Source organism: Lynx canadensis, chromosome E1 (assembly GCF_007474595.2).
Source record: "Lynx canadensis isolate LIC74 chromosome E1, mLynCan4.pri.v2, whole genome shotgun sequence".
Taxonomy (NCBI): Eukaryota; Metazoa; Chordata; class Mammalia; order Carnivora; family Felidae; genus Lynx; species Lynx canadensis.
The window spans coordinates 49,322,834-49,337,762 of record NC_044316.2 but is presented as its reverse complement, the minus strand read 5'-3'; the positions used below and the strand labels follow the sequence as shown (position 1 = coordinate 49,337,762).

The 14,929-nt window shown below is 40.1% G+C and overlaps 1 protein-coding gene across 3 annotated transcripts in view; it reads left to right on the top strand.

Moving 5' to 3' along the window:
* Positions 1-2,949: 2,949 nt before the first annotated feature.
* Positions 2,950-14,929, top strand: part of ABCA9 (ATP binding cassette subfamily A member 9) — a 63,362-nt gene continuing 51,382 nt past the window's right edge. For all 3 annotated transcript variants that reach the window (XM_030296421.1, XM_030296420.1, XM_030296423.1), the window contains exons 1-6: positions 2,950-3,131; positions 8,962-9,063; positions 10,870-11,077; positions 12,529-12,693; positions 13,537-13,640; positions 14,234-14,460. In XM_030296421.1, coding sequence (XP_030152281.1) covers positions 8,968-9,063; positions 10,870-11,077; positions 12,529-12,693; positions 13,537-13,640; positions 14,234-14,460 — 800 coding nt within the window. In that variant the 5' untranslated portion in view covers positions 2,950-3,131; positions 8,962-8,967. The remainder of the gene's footprint in view (positions 3,132-8,961; positions 9,064-10,869; positions 11,078-12,528; positions 12,694-13,536; positions 13,641-14,233; positions 14,461-14,929) is intronic.

Sequence of the window (14,929 nt, the reverse complement as noted above, 5' to 3'; positions counted from 1 at the left end):
GATCTCATGGTTTATGAGTTCGAGCCCCGGGTCGGGCTGTGTGCTGACAGCTCAGAGCCTGGAGCCTGTTTCGGATTCTGTGTGTGTGTCCCTCTCCCTCTGCCCCTCCCCCACTCACACTCTGTCTCTCTCTCAAAAATGAATAAATGTTAGAAAACTTTTTTTTAAAAAAAAGAGTCTCTTATGGTTTGCCTCCTTCCCTCTCTGTAACATTCCCCCCCCCTCCCCCATGGTCTTCTGTTAAGTTTCTCAGGATCCACATAAGAGTGAAAACATATGGTATCTGTCTTTCTCTGTATGACTTATTTCACTTAGCCTAACACTCTCCAGTTCCATCCGCGTTGCTACAAATGGCCAGATTTCAGATAAAGAAGATGTGGTTTATATATACAATGGAATACTACTTGACAATGAGAATCATTGAATGAACACACACACACACACACACACACACAAACACACACACACACAAATGAGACATCAGAGCACTTGTTATTTAAGCCACAGACTGGAGATGGTCCGAGCTTTTACCCAGGATCTGCTACTCGCCAACTGTGTGCATTTGGGTACATTATTTAAACTCTCTGGGCTTCATTTTTCTCATCCGTAAAATAGCACCTACCTGAGGAGACTATTATGTGATTGTGTTCATATTTAAGTGTGCCCTGCGTATTGTAGGTGCCATATGTGGCTGCTTAGTAATTACCTTTTGCATAAAATCGGTGCCATTCCACCTTCCAAATGCCAATGGCATGATTTGGTTTTAATCGGCCGGCTGATTCTGAAGCTTATTTAGAAGAGTAAAGACGTAGGGTTAATCAAGAACATGTTGAAAAGAAGATTAATGAGGGTGCTGTTGCTCTGTTATAGAGGTAGAGAGATTACGAAGTGGCCGCATTGAAGGAAGAAACCAAGATTCTAAAGGAAAAAAATAGTGTCTGAAGGAGAGTGGGAGGTACGGGCTCCCACTTATGGAATGAATAAGTCACGGGGATGAGAGGGACAGTATAGGGAATAAAGTCAATGGTATTATAAGACTGTTGTACGGATAGATGCAGTTACATTGTGATGACCACAGCGTAACAGGTAGACTTATTGAATCGCTATGTTGTACACTGGAAACCAATGCAACATTGTGTGTGAACTATACTTCAACTAAAAGAAGGAAGGAAGGAAGGAAGGAAGGAAGGAAGGAAGGAAGGAAGGAAGGAAGGGAGGAGGGAGGGAGGGAGGGAGGGAGGGAGGAAGAAAGAGAGTCCAGAAGCCAACAAGTTTTTTCTTAGAAAAAAGTTACTTGAGAAACATTTCCTAGGGGTGCCTGGGTGGCACAGTTGGTTAAATGTTCAACTCTCGATCTCAGCTCAGGTCACGATCTCACAGTTGGTGAGTTCGAGCCCCACATCGAGCTCGGCGCTGACAGTGCGGAACCCGCTTGGGATTCTCTCTCTCCCTCTCTCTCTGCGCCTCCCCTGCTTGTGCGTGCTTTCTCTCTCTCTGTCTGTCTCAAAATAAATAAATAGACTTAAAAAAGAAAGAAATGCATTTCCTAAATGATACTCTCTGTTTACAAAATGCTGGTGAAGTTATTAAAAGTGATAATTTTGCATCTTCTACAGAAGACAGCAGGCTTGCAGAAACACTCAGCAAGTTTTTTTTAAACTTCCATGATGTCATGCATTAATGAGTTCGATCTGCGTCTATTTGCCTGGCTGAACAATCTCTGGACCCACAATTAGCAAAAGAGTACACATGATTGCATAAACATTAAGGGATGGGAAGTAGGTGAGGAAGATTTCATGTGATTATCGTGGACAATGGGACGCAGACGAGCCCATTCAGTTTAAGAACTGCGTGCACAGCACATTGCTTCTCCTTCAGTTGTGTATTCAGAAAGCAGTCACAGTGCAGAAGCACCCAACGGACTTACGGACTGCAAGCAGAAAGAATGTGGTCCTTTTTCACTTTTCTTCTTCAGCCAAAAATAGACTGTGCATTACAAGGAGTTTCGGAATTGCCTTGTCTTTAACCTAAATGAAATGCTCAAAAAAGATAGAATGGCACCTCTTACCTGTTAAAAATGTTTCTTGAAAACTATGGAGGGGAGCCTGGGTGGCTCTGTGGGTTAAGTGTCCGACTTCAGCTCAGGTCACGATCTCACGTTTGGTGAGTTCAAGCCCCGCACCGGGCTCCCTGCTGTCAGCGCAGAGCCTACTTCGGATCCTCTGTCCCCTTCTCTCTCTGCCCCTCCCCAACTCGTTCTCTTTTTTTTTTTTCTCTCTCTCCCCCCCCCCTCAAAAATAAATAAGCATTAGAAGAAAAGAAAAATATGGAAAACAGGGCATACTAAAAGCCAGCAGGTGGTTACAGAGAAAGGGGTTTGTTTGCTGGGACTTATAGAAATAGCAAGCTGGTGGGTCATGAGAATTGCAGGTGTTTTTATAGGATGTGTTCAAAGGATTTTCCTATTTTGCCCTCCCAGGAAGATGCTGTAGACGGCTGGCACACAGCTGGGATGAAGATAAAAGTCCATTGTTTTACCCTGAAAAAATTACATCGCTTCACAGCCATCTTTCCGTATCTCGGTTTTAAGAGCTAAATTTCAGTGGAAGATTTTGAGTTGCTTTCTGACCTGATTGTATACTTACAGCTATCATTTTTTAAAACCTTTTCTTTTTCAACCTCTCCCGGCTCTGCTTTCCTCCGAACTGGCTCTTTACTTGCGTTTCTTTAAAAAGACTGTGTTGGGGGCCAGCTCTCCCATTAGGGCTTTGTATGAAAAAGCTAATTGAGAAAGACTAGATTCTCTTTGGTTTGATAGTTCCTAATGTTTTGATACGTCCAGCCAGCCATCTGCAACTACAAACTCCCTGCTGAGGAGCTGGCTGGGAGACAAAGAAATGGAAAACTGCGGAGAAGTCACCATGTGATGTGAGCAGAGAGTTTTTGGCAGGCTGGCTGAATTAAGACCATAATCCTTTTCGGAAATCATTCTAAAACGGAACTATTCACAATAAACATGAAATTAAAAGCATGATGTAGTAGTGGCCCAAAAGGAATGTGAATTCTTCTCCAGGACATGCAGAGACATGTGGATGAACCGTTTCTAGATTCTTGCCCCAGCTTTCCTGAGAGTAAGTTAATCTCTAAAATTGTGATTGTTTTGCATATACAGCTATAACTTACGACTTCGAATAGGGAATGCCAAACATTTGGATGAAAACTATTCAAGGCAGTAAGTTATTTGTTGTTTTGATTTTCCCCCAATCAGCTGAGTGTTTTCCATTGTATGGCTAAATAACCCGTTGGGGAACTAAGTGGTTTTGTTTTTTTTTCATTTCTACCCTATGACTAAAGCGTGTTTGGACAAATAGCATATATTATCTAAAAGGTATTAGACGGATTGAAAGGAATGTCACTTTCTGTCATTTCTTTGCAAATAGGGGCTGCTTCCCAAGTTATTAGAATTACTTACTCTTTTTTGTTTGTTTTCAGTTTTACTGCCAGAGTATTTGTAAACATGGAGGTGGGGGGGGCACACGATTTTCTGAGTGAGTTTTGAATTGTTTTAGCTGGCTGCAGATTTTCAAGAAAACTTAGGGCAACATTTTCATTGACCTTGTTTATATACTACGCCTATAGGAGTCTTGATCTCATTTGTCGTGCAATGTACTTATTTTCTGAATATGAAGAGTTCTTTCTGGCAGGAGATGACTGGCTTTTTACAGAGCCACATTATTATTTCTAGATCACACAACTTCCGATTCGGAGCAATGTAAGCTAGTTAGATGTTTTGTGCTACTGTGGTGAATAGTAATTTTTTTCCCCCTGACATTTACATCAGGATGTGTAGTGGGAAAAAAAAATCAGTCTTAACAGTCCGAAGGAAATACCCACAATCATGACAATTAGGTCATGTTAATTTCTTGTATTCATCAATATTTTCTAGCACATGCATTGCTAGAGAAAGAAAGAAGAGTAGGCACGTAGGCGATGTATTTAACCCTCTCAGATACCATGGCTTACCGGGGTACTGGTTTCTTAATTGGTGACATCGTAGTGTCATTTCAGTTGGGATCTCCAGGCCGTCACAGCCTGCTCTGGTGGTGCTATCTATGGTCAAGAACTCATCCACATAGCTTCTGGATTCCTTTGTTAATTTTTGGACAGTCTTTGAACATAAATTCACGCCCCCATTTGTTCCACAAACAACTCTTTGTGTCCTAAAGCCCTCGCCTTCGTCTTGTTCTCGGTTTTCACGCTCTCAGACTCCCTTTTGTGCTCCGTGTATTAATTTTCATTGCTGCTGTAACAGAGGACCATGAACTTTGTGGTGGGAAACAAAACAGATTTATCATCTTACAGTTTGAGAGGTGAGAAGTGTGATGTGAGTCTCACCGGATGAAAATCAAGCTGCTGGCAGGGGGGCCTTCCATTCTGCAGAGCTATTCTGTTTTCTTGCCTCCTACAGCTTCCAGAGGCTGCCATATTCCTCAGCTCATGCCCACCTTCCTCCATCTTCAAAGCCAGCAACAGGTTGAGTCCTTTTAACATCACCTCATCTGACTGCCTTTTTTACCTCCCTTTTCCACTTTTCAGGACGCTTGTGATTACTTGGGTCCACCCAGATCATCCAGGATCGTCTCTCTGATTTTAAGTCAGTTGATTAGCAACCTCACTCTCATCCGTTACCTTAATTCTCCTTTGTGGTGTAATGTAATATATTCACAAGTTCCAGGATTAGAAGGGAACCATTATTCTGCCTACCACGTTCCTCTTCAACTATTCCATGCCTTTCAGACTGAAAGAGCAGATTCACAATACTCTTTACAATACACAATGATTAGGTTTTATCTCTGGCAATGCCTCCCAAGGCTGCCTTGAGTAAGTGATCTTCCCATTTGAGTTACCTCCTAAATACCAGTAGGGACCAGAATATTTGTGGCTTTGCTCTCACCCCATGGATAAGATCAGCATTAGGCCATGAATCTAGTAGCCAGAAACAACCTCATTACTCATATGATGGAAGAGACCATACAACTCTATGGTTTCCATCCCTTTTTAATATAGAGCCAAAGGAAAGGAGAACATGACCACCCCGAAAACCCAGATCTTATTGGCCAGTCGACCTTGTGCTCTAAGCTTTGTGCCAAGGCTCAAGCCACTACCCTTGGACCATTTCCTGGACCAACTCCCACTCCTAGAATGTTGGGTTCTATTAAGTAAGGTTATGCTTCATGGTTTCTTCATGAACTAAGATAATTCATGAGCATTCATGCTTTACAAGTCTCAGAGAAATTTTGTCATTCTTCCTGATGGGAAAATAATGAGATAGACCTCTTGCAGTTCAATTATGTAACTCATTCCAGTAGATATACTAGTAATTCTTGGGCTCCACTAAGACGACCATACAAATAGTTACATCATACTACCACTACCAGACTGAGTGTTATATCTAGAATCTGCTGCCTTCACTAGGTTTGAAAGAGATCATTTAATGGCTGTTGGGCAGATATGTCCTGAATTATTGTTATATAGGTTCTATATATATGATGTCCTTTGCAAACAATTCTATAGAGTCGCTGATGACTTGGCCTACGTATTGGAAACCAACAATCTGGCTGACTGGTAGACCTGTGTGTAAGCCTGAAGGCTACTCCTCTCTCCCTGTGAGCCTAAGCCCTTGTGCGGATTACCCCCAAGGCCAAGGTTGAGCCCATAAATAGGAGGCAATGGAGGACTTCCACTGACAACAGCAGAGTGCCTACATGGGTGCCTACAAATAGTCAGGTCTATGTTGCCTCTGATAATATACTATTAGAATGAGCTTCCAACTCAAGGAACTCCAACTACAAATTTATCTGATTCATGTGTCCATTGTCTGCTCACCTCTTATCCCTATTTCCACCTCCCACCTATCCACTTACACGCATGGGGAAGAAAGGGAACATCATGAATCTGAAAATTATTTTAGGTGCTTCTTTTCTACTGGCAATAAAATGGGTCCCACCACATTGCAAGAATCAACTTTGTCTGTAATGACACCATACACACCCCTTTACCAAACAGACCTTACCACGATAACTATAACTTTCTGTCCATACTTTTCCAACAAGGAGCACTTTCACACCACCGGGTTCAACTCTGACAAGGTCTCAGAAATCTAGACAGCACGAGAAGGCACAGAACTTCAAAGATTCTCTCTATTGTTCAGGACCTTTCTTACCTCTTTCACTTTTTTTTTTATGAGAAAATCCAATGTGGCTGTAGGATGAAGAAAAATTGGTTAGGCTATTTTTATTCTTCGCATTTTAGACTCTTTTAGATTCTACGTTTTGCATCCCACACGTACATCATCTAAGGTTTGATTTTTTCCTCCTCATCTCTGCAAATACCCTTTGCCGTGGACACACCTTGTCTCTCCGCCCACACTCAGATGAGGGGCTTGTCCCCAGTCCAGAAGCTGCAAGGTTGGCTCTCTTTGCACCCATCATGGGCTTGTTTTTCTTGGCAATTCAGTTCATCAAAGTCTTCTTGCGTCTGTTGGTTTTTGTTCATGCCATGGGACTGTGGTTTTCATTTTGTTTGGGTTATTGTTGTTTCTACCACTGGTGTAAAGATGTTCCACATTCTTCTGTATCCCGGCTGTGGACTTGAAGAAAACAACAATACTGTATTCGTGCAGATTCTCATCACCTTCCTTGACTTCCCACGAGGTGAAACCAGCTGCCATGCTTCTGCCATGGCTTTTCACCCTCTGGGTCATTTCAAGGGAAAGAATACTGTGTGGGTTTCAGGGATCTCTTAATAATTTAGATTCAGTTAACTTTGTCAATTAATTTTTGATTCATAAGCACACTGTGGCACTCCTTTGTGTACATTTCTTAATTTGAAGCAAAATTTAATAATTTGGTGGGGAAGTATCTGTGGTTTGGGGTTAAATCATTCTAGTTTTATCGCAAATAAATATTTCATCAGTGTTCTTTATTTTTGTCCCTTTGGGTAGATTTTTCAAAGGAAAGAGGGCAAATCATTTTCTCACTTCCACTTGGAAGATATCAGGCTGGTTTCTGTTCCATTATACATTGTTGACTCATTCCTTCCTGAATGACCACACCTCTATGCTGTCAACTTGATTCCAACTTTCCCCTCTATCCTTTAATTTTAAAAAATCATTACTTTTTGATATTTTCTGTCATTGTATTTGGTACTTGGAGAGCTTTTTTGGGAAATACGCATCTTTCCACTACCTTGAAAAATTAATTTCCATTGGACTTTTCACAATGTTATTTTGTTCAATGTATTTTTCTTGCAACTGTGTTTTCTTCTTCTTGGGTATCTCTTTACCAAATACTTTACTTTGGATCCTTTGTTTGTTTGTTTGTTTGTTTCTACTTCATGTAGTTTTATCTCTCTCATTGTTTCTAAGTGAGTTTTAATTTTCTTTGAAAAATTTTTCTCTGTATCATAGGAGATTTTATATTCTTTACTGACTTCGATGGGAATTTTAAGTAGGATTATTGGCTTTTCATTTCTTCTTACCTTTCTCCTTGAATTTAACTATAGTTCATTATATGGAAGATTTAAAACCTTGTCTTCTGTTTATTGTAATAAAGCTGTCTTTTTAAAAAAAATCATATATTTTCTCTGCCTTTTGCAGAGATTACTCTGAGAGTAATCGATCTTTCCTTATGTTCCAGCATTTGGGGGTTCCTGATAATTACTACACAGAGCAAAGCCCGTGGATAAGTAGTCTGAGTGGATCCCTCCTAGAGCTCCTCACCACCTGTCTGGTGAAATGTGAGAAATTCCCTAGACGAATTTCTTTTTAAAAAAAAATTTTTTTTTAATGTTTATTTATTTTTGAGAGAAACAGAGAAAGACAGAGAACAAGTGGGAGAGGGGTAGAGAGAGGGGAGACACAGAATCCGAAGCAGGCTCCAGGCTCTGAGTCATCAGCACAGAGCCCCACGCAGGGCTTGAACTCTCCAACTGGGAGATCATGACCTGAGCCGAAGTCGGACGCTTAACGGACTGAGCCACCAAGCGACCCCCTAGATGAATTTTGACAACAGCATGGCACACTGGTTAAGAGTGAGGTCTCCATAATTTGGCTATTGTTGAGAGTGCTGCTATGAACATTGGGGTACAAGTGCCCCTATGCATCAGTACTCCTGTATCCCTTGGGTAAATTCCTAGCAGTGCTATTGCTGGGTCATAGGGTAGGTCTATTTTTAATTTTCTGAGGAACCTCCACACTGCTTTCCAGAGTGGCTGCACCAATTTGCATTCCCACCAACAGTGCAAGAGGGTTCCCGTTTCTCCACATCCTCTCCAGCATCTATAGTCTCCTGATTTGTTCATTTTGGCCACTCTGACTGGCGTGAGGTGATACCTGAGTGTGGTTTTGATTTGTATTTCCCTGATAAGGAGCGACGCTGAACATCTTTTCATGTGCCTGTTGGCCATCTGGATGTCTTCTTTAGAGAAGTGTCTATTCATGTTTTCTGCCCATTTCTTCACTGGGTTATTTGTTTTTCGGGTGTGGAGTTTGTCAATAAATTTCATATATATATATATATATACATATATATATATATATATAAAAAAAAAAAAAAAAAAAAGAGTGAGGTCTCCAGAAGTTGGTTTTCCGGAATAAAGCTCTGATTCTGCTGTCCATCATTTGCTGCGTTTGGCCACTCAGCCTCTGCGGGCCTCATTTCCCTCATCTTTAATACGGGGAGACTAATAGGATCTACATCAAAGGTTTATCATGGGGATTAAAATAATTGACCCGCTAGTTAGCTTCAACTTCCCCTTGTATGTTTTTAGCTTTCTGGCTCCCTTTTCTATACCTGAAGTTGAGAACAGCTGCTACAATGGTTTTTTGGTTTGATTGCACAACGTTTCCTATAGCAGACCTTCACACTTACTTACTTTACTTTCTTATTTCAAAATAAACAGGGCAGAATGATCAAGAGGCACATAAGCGTGGGTCAGCAAACGTGCGCCCTTCTCTGCAAGAACTTTCTTAAAAAATGGAGGATGAAAAGAGAGACCTTGTTGGTATGCTTCAGCATCTTCTCATGTTTCAAAGAGGAAACTGTGGGAGTTTTCTGGGTGGTACACACTTTATCTTCATTATTTAATGTTTCATATATATACACACACATATATACACTTTTTAACTACCAGGCTGGATTTCTTTGTTGAAATTCTGGACTTTGCTATTACTTTAACTGAGAGTCCTTTAAATATATTATTAGTAGATTTCCTACTGGAGGCATTCTTTAGATAACTGATGTTCAGAAGCTTCCTGAAAAATAAAGCCACATCTGTACATTGCAGACATCATACTTCTTAACATCTGAACTCATTTGAAACTCATGAAGGAATAGGTATAAAAGTTCAGGGTCAGAGTCAAAGAAAGAGGTAAATTTAATCCAAAATTAATGCAACAAATAATCCAAAATTTAAAAAACCCAACAACTCAAAGGATACATTGTAGCACTTCTACACAAGCATACTTTGGACACAGACAACATCAATTTGAAAGAAATAATGGGTATATAAAGAAACAGGACAAGAAAGTGGCATTTTGAACTTTTGCTCTACTAAGAGAGTATTTTCTTCCAGTGAGAACGATCAGATGGGCTTTGTATAGAAAATTAAGTAAATTGAGAAAAACATAATAAAAAAATTAAATCACCCATTAAGTATCCATAGTTCGAAGGTTAATCTATTAACATTTGATTTTATGAACATTGTGTGTGTGTGTGTGTGTGTGTGTGTGTGTGTGTGTATTGTTTCAACAAGTATGTATTGAATGCTTAGATTGGCAGTAAATAAAGCATACAAAAATCCCTGCGTGGAGTAAAGATTATATAAGTATAAATATAAAAGTTGGATTCTACTTTATATAGGTGTTTTACTTCCAACCTTTTAACTGTTTTTGACATAAGCATTGTGTCTATCAATTGATCCATCTAGACAGATGCATTTGGTGTAGGTATAGACAACACATATACTAAAAGAAGATCAGGGGTGCCTGGGTAGCTCAGTCAGTTAAGCATCCGACTCCTGGTTCCAGCGCAGGTCATGATCTTGTGGTTTCGCGAGTTCAAACCCTACATTGGGCTCTGCGAGGGCAGCATGGAGCCTGCTTGGGATTCTGTCTCCCTCTCTCTCTACCCGTCCCCGACTCGTGCTGTCTCTGTCTCTCTCAAAAGGGATGGGTACACTTAAAAAAGGAATTTTTTTTAATAAGATCAGATGGTAAGTAAGATATATACCTCTTTTAACGCCCATGTGTTTAGAATTGAAAGGAAATAGTGAAGTGGGCTCTTAATGCCAGACTGCAAATGCATTCTGCTGCGTTTCCCATTTCAGAATGTTGTCACAAAGGCGAAGGTTTTTAACGTTCTTTTTATGAGCGGTTTTTTAGGACTATCTTCTTCCACATGCAAGGTGGCAGCAGATAAAAATATGACCTTCCTCCTGTTGATGGAAGCTGGTAACCTATTTCATAACATATGACACTTCTTTATCATTGACGCTCGGGTTTCAACATGACTATAAGCCATTAGGCCATTCATGAAGCAATCCAGCCTCTAACACTCACATGAAAGTGTGATTAATGTAGATTCTCAGTGATAATTGGGACCTGATGCCATAACTCTGTCTTGATGCATGGATGCGCATATTTCAAAATATGCAGAGTAAAAGACAGAAGAAAATTGAAACACTTGGAAACTGGGAGAGAAAACTGGTCAAAGCTACACAGAAAATTAAGTGTTTTAAGTTGTTCGTGGATGACTTATCTGTGGTTGAACAACTATTGATTTGCTTTATTTTTCTCTCATTGCTCTGTAGGAATGGTTTTTCTCATTTCTTCTAGTATTGTTTGCATACCGACTTTCCTCCAATTTACATCAAGTTAATGACTTTCCTCAATTGCCTGCAATGGATCTGGGACGTGTAGATCATTTTAACGATTCTAATTATGTGATTGCGTTCGCACCCGAATCCAAAACAACCCAGGAGATCATGAACAAAGTGGCTTCGGCCCCATTCATGAAAGGTATGTTCTCTTGCAGTTCTTTGCCAAACACACCCATTTATGTTGGGATTAACTTTTATCCTCATTAGAGTCCGTATCAAAACGAGACAGTCCAGTATTATTCAAATGTATATTAGTGAGAAGATTCTGGAAATGTGGGACAGCACATGGTTTTTAAATCTCTTCAAATACATAAAAAATATATATATATATTCCGAAGCCGTTATATATGGAAAGTGGGATATACCAAATAAGTACTTATGGAATAGTCTCTTTCTCTCACCTCCGTGTCCTGGTAGCCCAGGAGTCCCAGCTCTGGCAGAAAGGAGATGCAGAGGTCTTGGACGGGATATTTACAGGGTGAAGAATATTGTCACCCCGGATAGAAGCCTACGAGGAAGAAAAGGTTCTGTCAGAAAGGCTCAGTAGTCAACTGGAAGAGACTCCCCCTGGTCAAACCCGGCATACTGAGCTCCAACAGGAATAATAAATGCAATGAGTTGAATCACATCCAATGTATACATGAAATCCAGGCTTTCGTAACGTATTAAAAGGAAAAAATGTTGCTTTGGAGGATGGTTCAAAATCAGTTCCTATTATGAAAATCTGTGTATAAAGGGAAAATACCAGCATTTATCCTATATGAAGTGTATTATTGGATAATCAAACAGATGATGGAAAGTACTGTTCCATAAACATTTTCCACTAGTAAAAAACATACGATGGGAATATAATATCACCATTTTGAAAGTGCCTTTGAATTATTGGATCTAGGCACTGAGCGCCCATGGCTGCTAATATCTCAAATAAACAACAACAACAAAACCAACCAGATATTCAGAAATCATGACACTCTGAAGAAAGAATACACACCACTTATAGTCTTGACGAAAGTATTGGACCTGAGTCTGATAAGTTTCTGGATGCAGCTGCCAGATTGCAGGAAATTGCGTGGTTTAAGTGGCCTGGGTTTGGTCAGTAACAGTCATTAATTTACATTATATCTTTGGAATAAACAAATTATCTTGAGAAAACATTCTCCAAATTTAACAACTTTATGCTCTCTTTGGAAGTTTGGCCACAGGGACACCATTGTCAAACAAAATTATATATTATAATTATAGCATGTATTTCCATTTTGGATAAATCTGTGTATGTAGGAGTGGTGGTGCTACTGTTCCAAATTCATTGTGTTTTAAGCCATTGTTTTAAAAGTGTTTTTGCAGGGAAAGCGTGATCTATTTGCGATCAAAGTGATTGCCACATACCTCCGATTTTATCTAGATTTTAGACCCCCACCCCCAGTACGACTGTCTTATTTAGAACCAGCACAGCCTTTAGTGAATAAAGAATTTTCACCTAAAATAACTTAAGCGTAACTGAATATGGCATGCTGTCTTTGGACCACATAGAAATCTTCTTACTTATTAGCTATCTCCTTCTTTCATAAGACTCTTTCTTTCATATGACAGGAAGAACAATCACGGGGTGGCCGGATGAGAACAGCATGGGAGAATTGGATTTAAACTACTCAATAGATGCAGTGAGAGTCATCTTTAATGATACCTTCTCATACCATTTAAAATTTTTCTGGGGAAGTAGAATCCCCAAGATGAAGGAACACAGAGACCATTCAGGTAACTTTCCTACTAGAAATTTTTTTTTTTGCTATTACGTCATTAGTCACTAGAGGTCGCATGTGATAGCTGAACTCTGTCCCCAGCCTGTACTTTTCATTTCTGAACATAAATGAGATTCATCCTTCCCATTATTATTGTTAAAGTTTATTTATTTATTTTGAGAGAGAGAGATCGTGTGGGAAGGGTAGAGAGAGAAGGAGAGAGAGAGAGAGAGAGAGAGAGAGAGAGAGAGAGAGAGAATCCTAAGCAGGCTCCACACTATCAGTACGAACTACAAACCGTGAGATCATGACCTGATCCAAAATCAAGAGTTGGCCACTTCACCGACTGAGCTGCTGAGGCGCCCTAAGATTCATCCTTTTTAAAAAAAATTTTTAACGTTTATTTATTTGTGAGAGAAGAGAGAGACTGAGCATGAGTAGGGGAGGGGCAGAGAAGGAGGAAGTCACAGAATCCCAAGCAGGCTCCAGGCTCTGAGTCGTCAACACAGAGCCCGACACGGGGCTCAAACCCACGAACTGTGAGATCATGACCTGAGTCCTAGTTGGACGCTTAACCGACTGAGTCACTGAGACACCCCAAGGTTCATTCTTATTAAATAAAGCCTATGTTTCTAGGTATATTGTTTTATTAAGAAATTATATTTGCTATTATTATTCCTATGTTACTGCTAAATATAACCTGAAAGAGAGATTCTTGTTCAGTGATTCCCAAATGTTTAAAAAAAAAAAAATCAGCGCTTTCTTAGCACAAGCAAACAGAAGAGCAAAACTCAACAAAACATTCTTGGCTAATTGAGAGAATGACATTGTAAATGGTGGTGTTCTTCTTTCACCAAAGCTCACTGTCAAGTAACGGAAGGAAAAACCACATGTGAAGGTTCAGTGTTCTGGGAGAAAGGCTTTGTAGCTTTTCAGGCCGCCATTAATGCTGCTATCATTGAAGTGAGTATTAAGTTAAAGAAGGCTAATCATGCTGTAAGTTAACTTTTGATGCATGGTGCTGTAATGGGTTGTCCTATCTTATCATTGAATTTATCCACTTAATTTATTTGGCACAATGCACTGAACAACTGCTGTATTTAAGCCATGACACTAAGCCCTGAGGATCAGGAAATAAGGACAATACAGGCACTTTTCTCCAGGGATGCTGGATAGTGAGGGGATAGAAATATGGATATGGAGTCGTCATAAGAGATTAGGTTCTGTCAATGGTGGAATTATAAATGCTGTGCAAGGCAAACAACGAAGCAGGAGATACTCTGATGAGAAATGTCAGCGGAGATGACTAACAGAGGTGACATTTCAGTGGTGACTTTGAGCAAGAGTAGAATTGTGTCCCTTAAAGATGGTAAATAGACATGCTCTAAGGAGTCAGGACAAAACTTGGAGAGTTCCAGGAACTACAAGGGGCCAGATCACGAATGAGCATGGATATTTAAACGTGGAATGCACATCGTTTTTTATAACTGAGAGACAACGTGCGAGGTGATGATTAGCTCGATGATAACAATTTGTTGACTGATACCTTCCCTTAGATCACGACAAATCGCTCAGTGATGGAAGAGCTGATGTCAATTACTGGTATAAATATGAAGATACTACCTTTTGTTGCCCAAGCAGGAGTTGCGACTGATTTTTTCATATTCTTCTGCATTATTTCTTTTTCTGCCTTCATTTACTATGTATCAGTCAATGTTACACAAGAAAGGCAATACATTAAGTCATTGATGACAATGATGGGCCTTCGAGAATCAGCATTCTGGTAAGTTACATGGTAAGTGAAGTGCAATCTATCACGTGACCTAAATAAACACAGCAAGCTAGCCAATTGGACTCCCTATAAAGTATCCTATTTAAACTTGATTCAGAAAGCAGTGCATTATAAATGAATGGAATAGATTCAAGCAAGTTTGGTAAATGAAACTTTTCCTACTTCTTTGAATTAAAGAAAGCCTGACTCCATAGATGTCTGCTGATACCCGGGTCACTGTGCAATAGAAATGATGGCTCTCAGTCCCTAGTTGCCATACGTGAGTGAACCCAAATGTGTGAGAACTTGAGGTTTCTAATGTTTGATGAAATATACGTTTCAGATGTCTCATTAGATGGGGTGGTTGATATCGCCCCTGCGTTGAATGAACCAACACTCTGATGACACTGAATGAACAAGCCCATTAAGCTCTTTAAGCACAGAGATTTCTGAGTGGAGGAAGTTAGAACCGAGGCCTGGG